The following is a 20,406-nucleotide window of genomic DNA, read 5'->3' as shown; positions in this document are numbered from 1 at the left end:
CATGATGCTGTTGCAGTAAGAGAAACAAGAGTTGCTAAAGGGTTAAATTGGTTATATCTTCCTCAAACTAGACCACGAATATGAGAAAGGTTAGAAAAATAGGAAGGGAAATGAGAGCAGTATTAGAAATGGTTTAACTTGGAGTGCCTATTGGATAGTCATGTGACTTAGTGGGACAGTTCATTGTGCATGCAGATCTACGTCTTAGCAGAGAAGTCTTCGTTAGGAATATGTATTTATACGGATGTGTGTGTTCTGAGAAGAAAAGGTTAAAAAGGAAGGAAAACCAGGAAAGAGTAGTTTCTCAGAAGCAGAAGAAAAAGATTTTTGAAAGACTGGCCACAGGTATTAAATGATAGAGATATTAAGTACAAAAAGACTGACAAATACATCTACTTTGGTTTTAGCAGAGAAGTAGGACAGAAGTGGGTTAACCCACAGATGACTGTGGGTTAAAGAGCAAGCAGGACGTAAGGAAGTAGAGCCATTTGGCAAACGTGCTCTTTAAAAAAGCTCAACTTTTTTATATTTTAAAAAAGTCAAGAAAAATGATAAAACAGATAAGATTATTCAGGATTAAAGGAGTTTTAAAGACAAAAAGAGTTAAACTCAATTATAAACTGAGAAAGAAAGTTGTAAGGGGTTCATTAACAGAGTGAGGTTCCTGAGAGCTAGAACGTTTAGGTATTAATATTAGCTCTTCTTCTGAAATCAGAAAGATGAAAAAAATTGAAATAAATTAAGAGGACTGACAGAAGTTATTGAGGACCCAATAGAAAGTAGAAACCACAACGCTTTGGTTGTATCTCTCAACATTCAGTAAATTGGATCTGACAGATAGACAAGGGAACGATAGCTTTCAGAATATTGGTATAGGTTTAGTTATAGAATCAAGGGTTGGTAAGGATTGAACTGATGTTAGAAAATAGCTAATAAGCTGGAAGAAAGTAGAGGAGATCCTGTGAATCAGAAAGTAGATGTGGCTGGTGATAAGAAGTTTGAACAATGATTCTCAGCCTTGGCTACATATTACAATACTGATATTCTGATCCCATCCATAGAGGTTTTGATATATTGGTCTGGGATTGCTGGAACTTTTAAAATGTTGCAGGTGATTAATATCCAGCCAAGGTTGAGAACCGCTGACCTTATCAGTATGTTAGGACGGTGGTTTATTGAATGAGCAGCAGACACTCTTCAGATAAATTTCACAAGGAAGTCTACTTTGTAAAACTTCTTAAAGTAGAGCTACAGTGAAGATTCTGCTGACTTCTCTCCCATTCATATCTAAGAGCCCTCTCCAAGGGCTCTACAGAACAGAATTGGAAAGTCACTAGACTAGGAGGTTGTGGTCAGAGTAGAAACTATTAAGGAAGAGTTTGACTTTTAAAGGTAAAATAGTTATAAATGATTAAAACATCCAGAATGTGGTCGTGGTAATGGATTGATGCCGTAAAATGCAAGTGAAGGTATGAAGTTATCTATCAAGGAAATACAGAGCTTGGGTTTTGAGTAAACCACAAATACCTAATAGTTTTGTCTAGAACACGTATGTACTAGGAATGTAAGAAACCAGAAATTGATATAGGTGACTTATTTCTTTAGATTTGGCATAGTATAATACAGTGTTTATTTTACTTAAAAACAAAGTTAAATGAAAATATTCTTTTTGCATTTTTAAAGGTGTAAAATGATAAAACTTGTTTCAGGACTATATAGTATATTTCTTAAACAGTGAAATAAATAGTTTACTTAATATTTACTTACTAAAAGGGAAGTTTTAATGTATTTCAAGTAAAATGTACTGTGCCATTAACAGTCAACTGTAAAAGAAAGGTGTAAAGATTTTAAACAGACGAGCTTTATATTGATACCAAATACTCCATGGGGTACTATTCTCTAAATGTATTAAAGTTGTTCCCTTTGGACTTTCTTAAAGGTATTAAGGACCAGATAAATGCAGAACCTTTTAGGAACAGCTGTGAGCTAACAGCAGGTGATTCTGTGGTCTGTAGTGACTACATGCTGAGGGTTAGGCTTTTTTTTAATGTGGCATAAATGGCTAATCATTGTGCCCTTGTCTAAGGCATGCATCATCGTCTTCAAGTACTTTTTTGGCCAAAGATTTCTAAACAGTGTCCATAATAAGCTCAGTATTGGACTGAACAAGTCTGATTTGAAAACTATTGGCAGGAGTAGCTGTAATTATTAAATTTACTAAAGAATAAAGCAAGGTAGTGAAGTTGGCTTTTTGTCAAATGGCAGTAGTCTTATTAGCAAAAAGTCATCATTTGCAGGGTCACAGTGAAAGGAGGCTCCAAAGGATTCATTCTGTCTTAATTATAGTTTCACCTATACATATTATGCAAAGCTAATATTTAAAGCATTTGCCAAAATTAACTTCCTCTGCATGTTCTGTTATAGTGCAGTGAATTGCAGCAGCTTTTTATGTCTTGCTGCTTTTGTGTGCCATAATAATCTGTAATTATGGGTTTGCTGCAAATGCTGTAGGGTTTGTTTAATCTGACGCTCTGAAAAGACAACCTTGAATAGATTTATTTAAATGAATGATAGTTACCCAATGCATTAGAAGCATTGATATCTTCGTTTTGCATTTTCTCACAAGGCTAGTTGTTTTAGAATTTCATTTTTAATTTCTAAATTAGAGAATTTCATTTTTTTATATCTAAGTATATATGTAGAAAATATGTATGTTCAATAGCTTATGATTCAAAATAAATCTAAGTAAACCTAACTGCCAAATTAACAAGTTGAAAGGTGTATTTTTTTTTAATCCTTTTATATTTACAGATACCCTGAATTTAGAGAAGCAGTTTAGAAAAAAAAATGCTTTTGCCTACTTGTGAAATCTAAGTTCATTTGTTAAATGTTCTTGGTGTTAGTAATTATGACATTTGTGAACAAGCTCACTAAAACTGCGTTCTGACTGTCTCTTTCCTTGAGGGGAGCATGTATGGGACGGACAGGACCTAGACTTGGGTCCTATTTTAGGGAAGGAGCTGGCTCATTCTTACAGTTTAGTTATAGGCAAGTTTGCAAAAGGAACTCATAAAACCTTTGTGACTTACAGTCCTCTCAAAATTGATTTGTATTGTTTCAGTTATATCAGGCTTTGTATATGAGTTTTCAGTTCATCTTTACCAAAAACCCCATGTTATCCTTAGAGAAAAATGGAGTTTAAGAAGTTTTATGTGACTTGTCCATGATCACAGAAGAAGCCAAAGTTAGAAATTCTTCTCTTTTCTATAGTCCATTTCTATTAAATTACACTCTTTTGCTTCTTGAGAAATGTTCTGCAAAGAAGATTCACTGCCTAAAATTGAGTCACATGTTTGTCACTCAAAAGGAAGAAGGGAAAAAAGTTTTCCTGCATCAAAAACTTAATTTAATCATATTTTTCTATTACTATTTAAAACATGGCTTAGTTTATTTATTTATTTTTTCAATACTTAGTTTAAATGAGTTTTTCCAGTTGATCTTCGCCATTTATTAATTTATGCTAAGTACTACTTTTTTGTCTCTGTATGCAGAAAAAACTTTTTTGAATGCATTGTTTCCTTATGTCAAAGTAATTTGCCAAAAGAAACAGACAGTTTAACAAAAGAGAAAAATATGGATATTTGAGTTGTGATAAAGATGAAAATAACACTACCCCAATGTGATATCTTCTGTGGCAAATCCCTGAACTTGTGAACCCATTTGTCTTCTTGTGCAAAATGAGAAGTATTGGCTAGTTTATCTGCAAGGCCTCTTAGAGTTGGAACACTCATTATTTTCTAAGTTATAATTAGAGAAGCAAAAGGCAGACACTAGATTCAGATTACCCGTTTCTCATCATTTAGTGGCATATCTTTTTGCTTTACCATAATAGGTCTTGAAAATGTAGGATTGACTTAAGATTAGTCATTTAGTTTGTTATCTAGTGTTAAAATAGCTCATTTTCAGAGCTAGCCCTAACTATAATCAAAGAACAGCTTGATAAAACTGGAACTTTTTAGGTAGATTGAAGAATGTTTATATATACATATATGTAATAAAACTTGATTGATTATGGAAAAAGATTAAAATTTTGACACAGTAACATTTCCAAATCAATAAAAGTCCAAAGAAAATTGTTCTTTTTTATATTCGAAATAATGAAGAAGATGTTATTGGTATTAATGGCATAGCTGCTGACTTGTTGCTTACTCTTTGCCTGTACCCAGGGGTGTCAGTTCTGAATCTTATATGACACTGTTTGTCTCTCTTGCCTCTTTTTAAGTAACCATACCAACAATGTACAACTTAGTTCCCTTATGAACTTTTAAAACTTGAGTTTACTCTCTTTTTCCCTTTACTCTCCTTCTGTGTTATTTGTCTTCCTTCCTTCCTCCCCTCCATTTTCCTCTTCCTTCAGGTCCATACATGAGGCTCCTTGCCTCTTCAGGCCTCTTACTGCTATATTCTTTTGAGTTTTCTGTTTTTAACATTTCCTATGGGTTTGTTTTTTTTTTAAGTTACTCATATAGATGTACTCCTTACCTGTTTACTGCCTTAGAAAAATAAGCAAGCCATAAATACTTTTCCTTTAAAATTTCCTTGGCATATCCAGGTTACACTGACTCACTGTTTAAATTGATCCTGACTCCTGAAGTTTAGTTGAAAGATCACTTTTCTCTGACACTTTTACATCATCCATATAAGCCATAGTTAAATGACATTTAAGGCATGTTACGAACTATGTCTCTGCATCTCCTGATAAGATAAGAAACTTATCAGTTGGATTTTGTTGACTTTTTAATCTGGGAGCAAAGCTATTTCACATGTTAAAACACTTTTGAACCTTCTTTGAAGGTATGCTGTACATTTAAGGACCTCAATTTAAATCATTAATATGAATCCATAAGCAAAAATTTCAAAAATGGCTTTCTTATAAAAATTAACAAAACTTTATCTGAGTAGTTTTCTTCTTCTTTGCCATCATTCTTGTAGTTCATATGCTACATTGAAAATATTTGCTCAAATATTTGCTCTAATATTTGAATGTGATTTTGATAATGTGATGGAATCCCTGTTTGCTGTTTCATTGTTATATGACTCTCTAGGAAGCAGCAGTATTCTCACTCACTTATATTTTTCTTTATTCCTAGTGAAAACTCAAATGCAGCAAGGATTAATCTCCATAGCTGCCCGCACTGTTATTACACATCTGGTGAATCACTTGGGCCATTATCCAATGAGTGGTGGTCCTGCTATGTTAACAAGTCAGGTGTGTGAGAATCACGACAATCATTACAGTGAAAGCACTGAACTTTCCCCTGAACTCTTCGAGAGTCCAAATATTCAGTTTTTTGTGTTAAACAATACAACCTTAGTGTCCTGTATCCAGATCAGAGCTGAAGAGAGTGTACCTGGAGGAGGTTTATCTGCTGGTCTTGCATCAGCCAATTCAAATGTCAGAATTATAGTACGTGATCTTTCTGGAAAATATTCATGGGATTCTGCCATCCTGTATGGACCACCTCTTGTAAGTGGTCTTTCAGAACCTACATCTCTTGTACTTTCATTGTCTCACCAAGAGAAGCCAGAAGAGCCTTCTGCATCTCATGAATGCTTAGAAGATATAACAGTTAAAGATGGGATTTCCCTCCAGTTTAAAAGAAGTTTTAGAGAAACTGTACCAACTTGGGACACAATAAGAGATGAAGAAGATGTTCTTGATGAGCTTTTGCAGTATTTAGGTGTAACCAGTCCTGAATGCTTACAGAGAACTGGAGTCTCACTTAATATTCCTGCTCCACAGCCTGTGTGCATTTCTGAAAAACAGGAGAATGATGTTATTAACGCTATCCTTAAGCAGCATACAGAGGAAAAAGAATTTGTTGAGAAACACTTTAATGACTTAAATATGAAAGCTGCAGAACAAGATGAACCAACACCTCAGAAACCTCAGTCAGCATTTTATTATTGCAGATTGCTTCTTAGTATATTGGGAATGAACTCCTGGGACAAAAGGTAAGAATAAAGAACAGATTTTTCCTTTTTAAAAGAAATATTAGTCTTATTCATCTTATGATCAGCATTTTAGTCTCCATTCTTTCCATCACTAAATTTTACCTACTAATTAGTTCTTTGACCAGTAGGCAGATTTTCTTTCTTTTTTTAGTCCACTGAGTCATATCAGGTTTCAGAGGAATAAGAAGATAATTGAATGTAATGAATTAACTCTTAACATTTTCATAATGACTAGTATAACTGTCTGACTTAGAACACATACCTCAAATAATTGAGAAAAATCTTCTTTCCAACCTTCATGTAAGCTAATAGGAAAAACTGATTTTCCTTACAATACTTCTGACACCAAATGTGTGAGTTTCTCACACCAGGCAGTTTCAACAATACCTGGAGTTGCCACAGACAGGTTAAGAGCTTAGACTGATGAGATTGCCGTCTACTTCAGACACCAGTTGCAAGTCTGGGTAAATCAGGGGTTCCCACAACCCCCTTCTTGGATTTGATAATTATAATGACTCTTAAAACATTTACTTAGGTTTATCAGTTTGTTATAAAGGACAATTAAGGATATAGATGAGCAGCCAGATGAAGAAGTAAGTGGAGTAAAGTCTGGAAGGATTCCAAGTGTGGATATTCTGTCCCTGTGGAGTTGGGGTGTGCCACCCTCCCAGCACATTGAATGTGTTCAACCAGGAAAGCTCTCTGAATCCCGTTGTTGAGGAATTTTTATGGAGGTCCTACCATGTAGGCATGATTGATTATTAACTCAATTCTCTAGTTCTTCTCTCTACTCAGAGGCAGGCCTGAAAGTTTCAAGCTTGCTCTCTCTGGTGATGAGGCACCATCCTGAAGTTAATGAGAACACCACCAAGAGTTACCTTATTAGAACAAAATTAAAAGGAAACTCCAGAGGTTTTAGGAAGTCTGTGTAAGACTTTACTGTCACCTCCTATACTCAGGAAATTACAAGAGTTTTAAGAGCTCTGTTTGAGGAATTGGGGACACAGGCCCAGTGTATATTTCTTACTGTGTCATATAAGCCTAATTTTTTTATTTTTTAGACAAACAGTGATATGATACTTTCTTGTTTGTATCAAAGAAATTAACTCAGGATTTAGCATCAAATCACAAAAAGAATTTAGATTTAATTTTTTTAATGTTATTTAATGTTTTCTTTCATGCATATTGCAAAACCTCGTTAAAAACTTGCAGTACACACAGACTTTTGTAGGAAGTTAAGTAGGAGTTAAATGAAAAGGCATGAGACTTAAACCAGAAGATCCAGGTTAGAGAAACTTAAACTTTGAGCCTTGCCCCACAGTCTGCAGATTGAGGAAATAACTCCTACCTCACATGATGGTGAGAATTAAATTAGACAATGTATATAAAATAGTAAAACTGTACACTGGTCAAGTGTAAGTTGTAACTGTAAACTATACAAGTATAAGCATTATTAGCATACATTTATTTTTTTAATTTCTATAATACTAAAAGCAGTAGGGAACTGAAAAAATAAATGTTTTCATATATATATAATGTATTTTTGTTCAATTTATAGTAGGGCAGCTCAGATATAACTGGATGAATAAATCTTAAAGTAATTCAAACGCATGTGAAGCATTAAATTGGAATTCTACTTGCTTACCTAGTGTTTATAATCTTACTTGGTTTAAATACTTCCATTTATTAAAAGAGTATATCCTCTGCCTTATGGGAAAGCCAGGTTATATCAGGAGCACAATTTGGTATGTCCAGTACAGGTAATTGCTACTAATTTAAATTTATTCTACTCTCTTTTCGGAGAAGGCGATGGCACCCCACTCCAGTACTCTTGCCTGGAAAATTCCACGGACGGAGGAGCCTGGTGGGCTGCAGTCCATGGGGTCGCTAAGGGTCGGACACGACTGAGTGACTTCACTTTTTGTTGTTGTTGTTGTTGTTTTTTGATGAGTGACTTCACTTTTAAGCATTAGAGAGGAAATGGCAACCCACTGCAATGTTCTTGCCTGGCGAATCCCAGGGACGGGGGAGCCTGGTGGGCTTCTGTCTTTGGGGTCGCACAGAGTCGGACACAACTGAAGCGACTTAGCAGGAGCAGCAGCTACTCTCTTTTGCTGTTCAATGGCCCATATATTGTTTCTTGAGAAAAATTAGAGAAGGGAAGCTCTGTTTTACTTTCATGAATATAATTTATATATATTCAACACCTGTATAATTTATTTGGTAAAATTTATACACTGCTTTGTAGTGTAAAAAATACATATAATGTAAAACAAGAAAGAAACAAATTCCATTTGGATTACGCATCCCTATCTGGTGAAGAGTTAGAGTTTGTGAAATGTTTCCCATGAGGGACAACTTTCTCACACATTTTTATGAAACTCTTGAGAAGGAACCTACAAAGTACTTTTATCCATTTTTCTGAATATGAGTTTGGGAAACTCACAGCATCTTCAAGGAGACATTTACATGGTCAAGAGAATAATGATGCACAAGCAGAAATGTATGAGGGATTCAGTGGAAATAATGATGTATATTCTTTACATTTTTTGTAGGGTCTGTTCTCCTTTGTGTTAGAAGTATGAAAAAGCAAGGACAGTGTTAACAATTGCATGAGTAGACTGGAAAGTGTTTCTGGGACTGTCATGTCATTCACTGCAAAGATGATGAACATGTTTATGAATCTCTCTATTTAGGAGGAGCTTTCATCTCCTGAAGAAAAATGAAAAACTACTTAGAGAACTTAGGAACTTGGACTCAAGACAGTGGTAAGTCATTGAGAAATTTTCAAGTCTATATCTAGCACATCAGCTGTTTCTATTCATAATGTGAATAATAATGTATTGTGTATTGTTGAATTATAAATTTCTGAACACAAACTTTTTTCATTTATACATATTTTAGAAATAATAAGCATTTTTTTAAAATGTACAACTACATTTAAATGTTTGGTATCTTTGGATTATTTATATCTTTTTATATACCTCAGAATCATCTTCTGAGTTGAATAAATCTGATTGAACCTATAAAATGTCCTTTAGTTTCCCCATACTTAGGTATTCCCTTTTGATGAGTGTAAGAGGCCAAAGTGAAATGACTGGTGTAAATAAGCTAGTAGCTACGAAAATATTAATGAAATGAAGAAGATGGAGATAGTTTGTTATATTGCTATAAACCCGATTTCTTTTTAAAACCTTGGATATATACCCATTTTTGTGTGGCTTTTGGTGTGAAAACTTTGTTATATCACTATTTTAATAATCTGTAGATTCCTGGTGTATCTGGATGCGATTTCCTGGGAAACTCATACTAGAGTTTCAAACTACAAAACTACAACTACAAAAACTATTTTGTAGTTTCAAACTACAAAATACTACTTAACTGAAATTCCCATATGGTCAACTTACATATATGTACTACTTTCCTTTTTAGGTTCATAAAAGTAAAATTTACGGATAGGTGTTTTTGGCAGTATAACTAGAAAAACGTTAGTAAAGCTATACTTCAGAAATACTTCATTATTAAGAATGCTTATATTTCTCAAATTTGAAATCCACAACATCCTTAGCATTCACATTTCTTAACTGTCTCAACATCTTGCTTGAGTGGTGTTTTATACTTTCGTGTCTACAGTTTTTGCTTTTCATGTTCTCCCAGTTTGCCCACCCACCACTGATTCCATTTGCCTGCCTGTCAAGCAAATTCACATATTGTTAACCATTTTTAAAACGCCTTCTCTTACAACATCAAAACTGTTGTTTATAGCTATATATTTCTATAACCAATTCTTTAATCAGAATCATTCTTAACATCTGCTTTCTCTACTCCTAGGCAGCAGTACATTACTAGAGAAAATTATCAGAACAATATGATACAGGGAGTTACTGTAGATTCATGCATCTTTACTTCGACAATGCTATCTCTGTTGTTTGGCAAATTTTTTATCCCTTGATCACTTTTATAATACTATACTTCTTAAAGTAATTATTATAAACCACTTCTTTGTTCCTCAAGCTGTCAGTATAGTCAGAAGTCATCTCTATATTCTGACCATTGAGAAACTAGTTTGTAACAAGCCATTCACCCTGCCATCACTATTCTGTAGGAATGCAAAGTGAAGAAGATGATTCACACCATTCCCACATCAAACACACATACCTTACATCTTCGTTTTTTAAATTTCTCTGTACTGAGCCATCTTCTCTTGCTCGTTTTCTTTGTCAGAAAAGCACTTTTTTTCTTTCTATGCTTCTGCTTCCTACCTTCTTAGTCTGTTCTAGGATCTTTAGAAAGTTATTCCTTCTTTATCTTGTATTTCTACTTCTCTTGCTGTAAGTTTGTTATGTGTTTAAAACAAAACTTTCCTCAGTTTTTATCCTTTCAAGCTATAGTTCATCCCTTTCATGTTTTTACTACCAAATTTATAGAAAAATGTAGTTTTTATTCACTTCCAGTCATTCTTGTTTTTCCTTGTTTTTAGCTTTCCTCAGTAATTTTTTAAAATAATGTATGATTTCTTTGGCTATTACAGCAAATAGAAGAATAACACTATTGTTATTCTTAAGACTATTGTTAACATTTCTTTATGTATTTTAGTCTTTCTTTTTGATAGACATATATATCATTTTTGTTTTACAAAGTTGGAATCATAGTAATATATAGGAAGTTATGTCTTTTAGAAAAACTCTGTATTGTGAGCATTTTCTTCCACCGTTTTGATATTCTTCAAAAAAATATTTTTATGGCACCATAAAATGAATTCTATGAATTTTTGACATGAATTTTTATTTCTTGCCCTATGGTAGATTACTAGAAATAGAATTCTTGGGTCAAAGCATAAGAACTTATTTCAGGCCATATATATTATAAAATTGCTTTCCAGTAAGTACTGATTTCTAATCCCACCAACATTGTGTAACTGCAGCCTGTTCAGCACAAGATATTAATCACATTTTCTTAATTTTTATAATTTGAGGGGCAGATCATGGTATCTTATTAGCCTATAGTTTTTAAATACTAGTGAAGTTAATATTTTTCATATATTTGTAAAAAAAATTTAATCCGTTTCCAAATTCTCTCTTACTGTCCTTTTCCTCTTTAGGAATTTTTATTAATTGTAAGAGCTCTCTTACATGTGTATATGTCTTAAGGATTAATTTTTGTGTTTATTGTGGGAGTTTTTCTAGCTTAGTTTTCAACATCTTTAGGTTGCTTAACAGAGGTTTTTCATTTTTATGTAGTAATTATTATCTCTCAATCTTCTTTTTAATTTCTGTAATTGTGCTTAGAGAGTTCTGTCTTCAAATCAATTAGTTACATTTCCTTCTAGACTTCTAAGTATTTATATTAATTTTTTATCCCATCTGGAATGTATTTTGATTTATGGAATGAGAAATGGAACCACATTGAAAGTTGGGAAATAGTCTCTTTCTATAATTTGTTTTAGAATTTGTTAAAAATCATATCTTTCCCATTGACTTGATATTGTCTTTGTCAAATATTAAGCTGTTTCAAAGCTATCTGTTTATTGCTATTAATTTGTCAATTTTCTGGAGTATTACTGTTTATTACAGCTTTATAATTTAGTATCTGATAGGATCAGTCTTCTTCCTCATCTCATCCACACACATTCTTCTTTTTGTAGATGTTCTTACCTGTTTTTTCTTCCAAAGTTTTGTTAGAATTATGATGTTGTTTTCCAGGGAGGAAAAATCCCATTGATATTTTGATTGGATTTGCAATAAAACTTTCCTGTGAAAAGAGTAAACACCCTTATTATCATCATTCTTCCCATTCATAATCATAGAGTGTTTTTTATTTGTTTTGAGGCCTGGATATTACTTTTAGGGGTATATTTTACTTTTGTGTTGCTATTCTGAGTAGACTCTTTCCCCTCACTGTATTTTGTATCCAGATACCTTAACGAATTCTCTTACTGATTTTATTTTTTTTTTGCCATTACCAAATCAGAAATTTATTTATTTTAATTAAGGCTAATTACTTTACAGTATTGTACTGGTTTTGCCACACATTGACATGAATCTGCCACGGGTGTACATGTGTTCCCCATCCTAACCACCCTCCCACCTCCCTCCCCATCCCATCCCAGTTCACCCTGGGATGACTCTTAATTGATTTTAAACGTTTTAGAGCTATCTCACTCTTAGGCACTCCAGTACTCTTGCCTGGAAAATCCCATGGGTGGAGGAGCCTGGTGGGCTGCAGTCCATGGGGTCGCTATGAGTCCAACACGACTGAGCGACTTCACTTTCACTTTTCACTTTCATGCATTGGAGAAGGAAATGGCAACCCACTCCAGTGTTCTTGCCTGGAGAATCCCAGGGACAGGGGAGCCTGATGGGCTGCCATCTGTGGGGTCGCACAGAGTCGAACACGACTGAAGTGACTTAGCAGTAGCAGCATAATCTTTTTCTGCAAATCATCTCCTTTCGAAAAGTAATGACAAAAAAAGGTTATGCTTTCTTTTGCTTATATCATCATGTCTTATTGCACTGATTAAAACTTTCACTACAGTTTTAAATAGCTATAGGAAGACTGGTTATCCCTGTCTTTTCTACTTTTAATAGAAATGACTCTTCTATTTAATCTGTAAGTAAAATATTGGTTATTAGTTTGAAATAAATTATTTTTATCATGCTGAAAAAGTAGCTTGTTTCCTATGAAATTTTATAATGAAAAGGTGTTAAATGTTGTCGGAATCCTTTTCAGCATCAATTCAAGTTTTCATATGTTTTTATTTATTTTGCATTCAGCCTTTGCTTTCTTACCTAGTTGATACGTATTTATTAGATTGTTTACATTAAATAATTCTTGCATCCTTGGGATAAACCTTCCTTGGTCCTATGACTTCTTGCTGGGTTAAATTTACTAGAATTTCATATTTAATTAGGGCATGGTTTATCTATTAGAATATTTTAGTTAAATTTTTGTCTGTTCTCATGTTTTTAAAATTAATGTTACAGCCAGATACATAAAATGAATATTCAGTGCAGTTCAGTCACTCAGTCATGCCTGACTCTTTGCGACCCCATGAACCGTAGCACGCCAGGCCTCCCTTTCCATCACCAGCTCCCAGAATTCATGCAAACTCATGTCCATTGAATCAGTGATGCCACCCAACCATCTCATCCTCTTGTCTTCCCCTTCTCCTCCCGCCGTCAATCTTTCCCAGCATCAGGGTCTTTTCAAATGAGTCACTTCTTCGCATCAGGTGACCAAAGTATTGGAGTTTCAACTTCACCATCAGTCCTTCCGAGAACACTCAGGACTGATCTCCTTTAGGATGACTGGTTGGATCTCCGTGAAGCCCAAGGGACTCTCAAGAGTCTTCTCCAACACCACAGTTCAAAAACATCAATTCTTCAGCACTCAGCTTTCTTTATAGTCCAACTCTCACATCCATACATGACTACTGGAAAAACCATAGCCTTCACTAGATGGACCTTTGTTGGCAGTCATGTCTCTACTTTTTAATATACTGTCTAGGTTGGTCTTAACTCTCCTTCCAAGGAATAAGCATCTTTTAATTTCATGGCTGTAGTCACCATCTGCAGTGATTTTGGAACCCAAAAATATAAAGTCAGCCACTGTTTCCACTGTTTCCCCATCTATTTACCACGAAGTGATGGGACCATATGCCATGATCTTAGTTTTCTGAATGATGAGCTTTAAGCCAACTTTTTCACTCTCCTCTTTCACTTTCATCAAGAGGCTTTTTAGTTCCTCTTCACTTTCTGCCATAAGGGTGGTGTCATCTGCATATCTGAGGTTATTGATACTTCTCCCAGCAATCTTGATTCCAGCTTGTGCTTCTTCCAGCCCAGCGTTTCTCATGATGTACTCTGCATATAAGTTAAATAAGCAGGGCGACAATATACATCCTTGACATACTCCCTTTCCTATTTGGAACAAGTCTGTTGTTCCATGTCCACTTCTAACTGTTGCTTCCTGACCTGCATACAGGTTTCTCAAGAGGCAGGTCAGGTGGTCTGGTATTCCCATCTCTTGAAGAATTTTCCACAGTTTACTGTGATCCACACAGTCAAAGGCTTTGGCATAGTCAAAAAAGCAGAAGTAGATGTTTTTCTGGAACTCTCTTCTTTTTTTGATGATCCAGCAGGTGTTGGCAATTTGATCTCTGGTTCCTCTTCCTTTTCTAAAACCAGCTTGAACATCTGGAAGTTCACGGTTCATGTGTTGCTGAAGCCTGGCTTGGAGAATTTTGAGCATTACTTTACTAGTGTGTGAGATGAGTGTAATTGTGTGGTAGTTTGAACATTCTTTGGCATTGCTTTTCTTTGGGATTGGAATGAAAACTGACGTTTTCCAGTCCTGTGGCTACTGCTGAGTTTTCCAAATTTGCTGACATATTGAGTGCAGCACTTTCACAGCATCATCTTTTAAGATTTGAAATAGCTCAGCTGGAATTCCATCACCTCCACTAGCTTTGTTTGTAATGATGCTTCCTAAGGCCCACTTGACTTCACATTCCAGGATGTCTGGCTATAGGTGAGTGATCACACTGTTGTGATTATCTGGGTCGTGAAGATCTTTTTTGTACAGTTCTTCTGTGTATTCTTGCCACCTCTTCTTAATATCTTGTACTTCTGTTAAGTCCATATCGTTCCTGTCCTTTACTGAGCCCATCTTTGCATGAAATGTTCCGTTGGTATCTAATTTTCCTGAAGAGATCTCTAGTCCTTCCCATTGTATTGTTTTCCTCTATTTCTTTGCACTGATCACTGAGGAAGGCTTTCTTATTTCTCCTAGCTATTCTTAGTGCATTCAAATGGGTATATCTTTCCTTTTCTCCTTTGTGTTCCATTTTGCTTTTTTGCATTTCTTTTTCTTGGGGATGGTCTTGATCCCTGTCTCCTGTACAGTGTCACAAACTTCCATCTGTAGTTCATCAGGCACTCTGTCTATCAGATCTAGTCCCTTAAATCTATTTCTCACTTCCACTGTATAAATCATAAGGGATTTGATTTAGGTCATACCTGAATGGTCTAGTGGGTTTTCCCTCCTTTCTTCAGTTTAAATCTGAATTTGGCAATAAGGAGTTCATGATCTGAGCCACAGTCAGTTCCTGGTCTTGTTTTTGCTGACTGTATAGAGCTTCTCCATCTTTGGCTGCAAAGAATATAATCAATCTGATTTTGGTGTTGGCCATCTGGTAATGTCCATGTGTAGAGTCTTGTATTGTTGGAAGAGGGTGTTTGCTATAACCAGTGTGTTCTCGGCCACACTCTATTAACCTTTGCCCTGCTTCATTCTCTGCTCCCAAGGCCAAATTTGCCTGTTACTCCAGGTGTTTCTTGACTTCCTACTTTTGCATTCCAGTTCCCTATAATGAAAAGGACATCATCTTTGGTGTTAGTTCTCAAACACCTTGTAGGTCTTCATAGACCCGGTCAAGTTCAGTTTCTTCAGCATTACTGGTCGGAGCATAGTCTTGGATTACCATGATATTGAATGGTTTGCTTTGGAAACTAACAGAGATCATTCTGTTGTTTTTGAGATTGCATTCAAGTACTGCATTTTGGACTCTTTTGTTGACTATGATGGCTACTCCATTTCTTCTAAGGGAGTCTTGCCCACAGTAGTAGATATAATGTCATGTGAGTTAAATTCACCCATTCCAGTCCATTTTAGTTCACTGATTCATAAAATGTCGATGTTCACTCTTGCCATCTCCTGTTTGACCACTTCCAATTCGCTTTGATTCATGGACCTAACATTCCAGGTTCTTATGCAATATTGCGCTTCACAGCATTGGACTTTGCTTCTATCACCAGTGACATCCACAACTGGATGTTGTTTTTGCTTTGACTCCATCCCTTCATTCTTTCTGGAGTTATTTCTCCACTGATCTCCAGTAGCAAATATGCCCCAATAGGGCACCTGCTGACTTGGGGAGTTCATCTTTCAATGTTCTCTCTTTTTGCCTTTTCATACTGTTCATGGGGTTTCTCAAGGCAAGAATACTGAAGTGGTATGCCATTCCCTTCTCCACATTTTGTCAGAACTCTCCACCATGACCCATGGGTGGCCCTGCAAGGCATGGCTTAGTTTCATTGAGTTAGACAAGGCTGTGGTCCATGTGATTAGATTGGTTAGTTTTCTGTGATTGTGGGTAACACATAGTTACCCATATTATTTTTATATTGTATCATTGTGGTACATTTGTTAAAATGATGGCCCAATATTGATATATTAACTGAATTTTATGTTAGAGTTCACTCTTGGCATTGTATATTGTATGAGATTATGAGATTTAACAAATGTATAATGACACATGTACACCATTCGGGCTTCCCCCATGGCTCAGCAGTAAAGAATCCACATGCAATGCAGGAGACACAAGAGACGTGGGTCGGGATGATCACCTGGAGGAGGGCATGTCAGCCCACTCCAGTATTCTTGCCTGGAGAATCCCGTGGACAGGGGAGCCTGGTGGGCTGTAGTCCACGTGGTCACAAAAGACAGACACGAATGAAGCGACTGAGTGCACATACCCCATTACGATATAATACAGAGTAGTTTCTGCCCTAAAAACCTCATGAGTATTATAGCCCCTAAAAATGCAATACCATTGTCTGTTCTCTCTCTTTTTTTTTAATTTGTTTTTTTATCATGTGTCTGTTCCCTCAAAATGTTCTTTTCCCCTGGCTTCAAAAGGCATGTTAAAATTACCTTGTTCTAAATAAAATTTTTATTTTATTCCTTTGTGACTTCCCAGTGTCTGATCAGATTCTTTAGAACTCAAGCCATACCAGCCAATCTTGGCTATTCATGGTTTCTTTATATTACCTTATGCTTTTCTGTTTCTTGGCTTCTGCTAAACTACTTCCATTCTCATATATAGCTGGAGTATATGGAGGACATCATCACTGAGACAGCATAGATTCTCTTTTTGATATTATATGCCAAATGAACACATGACATTTATTTTGCTTTTTTATAAGATTTAAATAATGAAACCAGTTCCCTTTCTTCTTCTGACATAATGGGTTCAAATAAAAATTTATTCTAATTATGTGAAAGTAAGGCAACTTTGAGCTGCTTCTTAAGCCAAGAATCTGGAAACAAACCTGATTATTTGTTTCCAGGATTAGGGAGAAAGAAAAGGAAAAGATACTTTCTTTATAGTCTTATCTCTTCAACCATTTATAGATCCTCTGTTTTCTTTGACTAAATTAACTCATTCCTATTCTTCATGGTTGAACTACCATATTTTTAAATTTCAAATCTCAATTATTTTTTTTTATTCTTTCTATTTCAGTGTATATATAGGGAATCAGAGTGCTTGTAACTTAGCATATTTCACTTTTAACTTTTCAATAGTAAGCTCATAATATTTTGCCAGTACTGAACTTATAGAATATTTGTGCCTACAAGTTCACTAAACTCACTTTTTTCTAATCTTTTTTACTTCATTCACTTTTGTGGTACATAATAATTTAATGGCAATCTGATACATACCGAGCATTTTAGCAGAAGTAGTAAGTAGAAAAATAAGAAGGAATGGTGAAAAATTAACATCTGATGCTAAAGGGCAGGTAAGGTCTCCTTCACATTAGAGGCCTGCAGTCCATGGAGTCACAAAGAGTCAGACATGACTGGACGACCAAACAACAACAAGCTCTACTTTTACAAATTTTAAAAAGGGCATATAAAGTGATTCCTCTTTTACTTTTGCATTTTAAAGATTTATTTTCTAAATTTTCCTGTTTGGCACATATATTTCTCTTTTTGACTTAGTAATAGGTGGACATTTGTATATAACTCTGCACAACTTTATTAACGGTGACTTATGAGTTCTAACTGATAGTCCTTTACCTGGAATACTGAGAACACTGAGAGGTCCCCTTTCTGCCGGGATCAAAATTGACACATAATTCCAGCTTAACTTTACTTCATACTTCCGACTTAAATTCTGACAGCTTTCTTGAGATGTAATTCACATACCATAAGGTTCATTCAAAGTGTACATGTTTTTAGTATATTCATAAACAGCTATCACAGCAATTTAATTTTTATTTCCTTCAAAAAGAAACATTGTTCCCATTACTAGCCCTTCTCCATTACTCCTGAACACTACCCCCTACTCACCAGCTGTAGACAACATTTATCTACTTTCTTTCTCTATAGATTTGCCTATTCCGGATATTTAATGTAATAGGAATCAAACATATGTGGTCTTTTGTGAGGGCTTCTTAGCACCGTGTTTTCAAAATTCATCTATGTTGCAGCGTGTGTCAGCACTTCATTTCTTCTTATCCCTGAATAATACTCATTTGTGAACATACTGCATTTTGTTTACTCATTCATAAGTTGATGGACATTTGTGTTAGGTTCACTTCTTGGCTGTTATGAATAATCCTGCTATAAACATTCATGTCATTTTTTACATGGACATTTTATAGTTCTGTTAACTTTTTAATAAGATTTTTATATTTTAGACCTTAAATTTAGAGTCTATGATGCTTTTTAATTTTTGTATATGGTGTGAGGTAAGATTCCAACTTTATTCTTTTGCATTACAGATATCCAGTTCCCTCAGGACCATTTGTTGAAAATACTAATTTTTTTCTCCCATTGTATTGGTTTGGTACTGCTGCAAAAAGCCTTTTTTGTCCATTAAAAATGACACATATGGTTTATAGCAGCATTATTCATAACAGCCGAGAAGTGAAACTGACGCAAATATCCAACCACTTATGAATGAATAAACAAAATGTAGTACATTCACAAATACAGTATTATTCAGGGAATAGAAGAAATGAAGTGCTGACACATGCTGCAACATAGATGAATTTTGGGAACACTGTGCTAAAAATCCTGTCACAAAAGACTACATATCTATGTCTCTGCTCTGGTGGTACCATAGGCTTCCCTGGTGCTCTGCAGTGCAGGAGACCCAGGTTCTGTCCTTGGGTTGGGAAGATCCCCTGGAGAAGGGAATGGCTACCTACTCCGGTATTCTTGCCTGGGAATTCCATGGGCAGAGGCACCTAGCAGGCTACAGTCCAGGGGGTAACAAAGAATCGGCCAGGAATGAACTACTTTCACTCCCATGATAGTCCCACAGTCCATTGATTGCTGTAGTTTTGTAGCAGGCTTTAAGACTGGGAATTATGAGTCCTCTGACTTCATTCTTCTTTTTCAAGATTATTTTGACTATTTGGAATTCTTAGCATTTTCTTGTGAATTTTAGGATCGGCTTATCAAATTCTACATAAAAAAGGAAGCTAGGATTTTTGGTAAAAGTTGTATTCAATTTATAATCAATTTGGTAAATATTATCATAATAAGTTTTTAAGTCCATGAATATGGGATTTTTTTAAAGATCTTTACTTTTCTTCAACAACGTTTTGTGGCTTTCAGAGTATTTAAGTTTTGTACTTTTGTTAGTACAAAGTATTTTTGTTAAGCATTTTTGTTATTGTGTTTTTTTGATGCTAATATAAAAGAAATAGCTTTCTTTATTTTGTTTTTGTATTGTTCATTGTTAGTTTATAAAAGTACAGTTGGTTTTTTGTATGTTGATACTATATCCTAAATCCTTTCTGAAGTCATTTACTAGCTCTAATAGCTTTTTAGTCTTTATTGCTTGTACCATACAAATATGGGAATGGGGACAGACAAATGGGGAGGAGGGAGAATTGTCGGATTAATGACATATATACACAGAAAGGAAGAAAGAACCCCTTGTACCCAAACCAACTCCCACCTCACCCTAAGACGTCTCTCTCTGAACTACCTGTAACATTTTTATTTAAAAGTCTAATATAGCAACATCAGCCCTTTTGATTGCTGTTTGCATAGCATCTTTTTCCATTTCTTTTACTTTCTACTTTGTGTCTTTGAACCAGAAGTACATCGGTGGTTGTTGTTTTCTTGAGTCATTTATTGTTATCTTGGAAAGCCAAATTTCATACAAGAAGTTTGCTTTTAGGGAGAACTAAAACTAAAATGTCAGAACTTGTCAGTTATTTCATAACGTTTTATAGTATTTATATATAAATTTCTTATAAGTATTTGGAGAAATGGATCATTTCTTATTCATCTCTGTACTCCTACTTAGTTTTAGTTCTAAAACGCAGTCCCTCTAACTCTGGGATTCAGCCACATTGTACAACAGGCAGCTCTTCGGATGCTTTGTGCATTCACACCTACGAGTCTTTCCTGAAACCTTCTCTTCATCTGTCAAATCTTAGTTTCCTTTATCGAGCTTCATATTCCCTCCTCTTTTAAATTTCTGTCTAATTTCTCGATCAGAGGTAATCATGCTTTTCTTCTGTTCAGATCACAAATTTGTGACTTTCAGATTTTTTTACTTACAGTTACTTAGATCTCTCTCTGTAGATT

General features: G+C 35.1%; 1 protein-coding gene across 3 annotated transcripts in view; it reads left to right on the top strand.

Moving 5' to 3' along the window:
• RALGAPA1 (Ral GTPase activating protein catalytic subunit alpha 1) overlaps positions 1 to 20,406 on the top strand; it is a 200,159-nt gene that overhangs the window by 130,900 nt on the left and 48,853 nt on the right. For all 3 annotated transcript variants that reach the window (XM_065906823.1, XM_065906825.1, XM_065906824.1), the window contains exons 33-34: positions 5,151 to 6,015; positions 8,712 to 8,783. In XM_065906823.1, the coding sequence (XP_065762895.1) occupies positions 5,151 to 6,015; positions 8,712 to 8,783 (937 nt within the window). The remainder of the gene's footprint in view (positions 1 to 5,150; positions 6,016 to 8,711; positions 8,784 to 20,406) is intronic.

Source organism: Muntiacus reevesi, chromosome 15, assembly GCF_963930625.1.
Source record: "Muntiacus reevesi chromosome 15, mMunRee1.1, whole genome shotgun sequence".
NCBI classification, from domain to species: Eukaryota; Metazoa; Chordata; class Mammalia; order Artiodactyla; family Cervidae; genus Muntiacus; species Muntiacus reevesi.
Note: the sequence above shows the minus strand (reverse complement) of the source record. Positions and strands in the feature narration are given on the sequence as shown.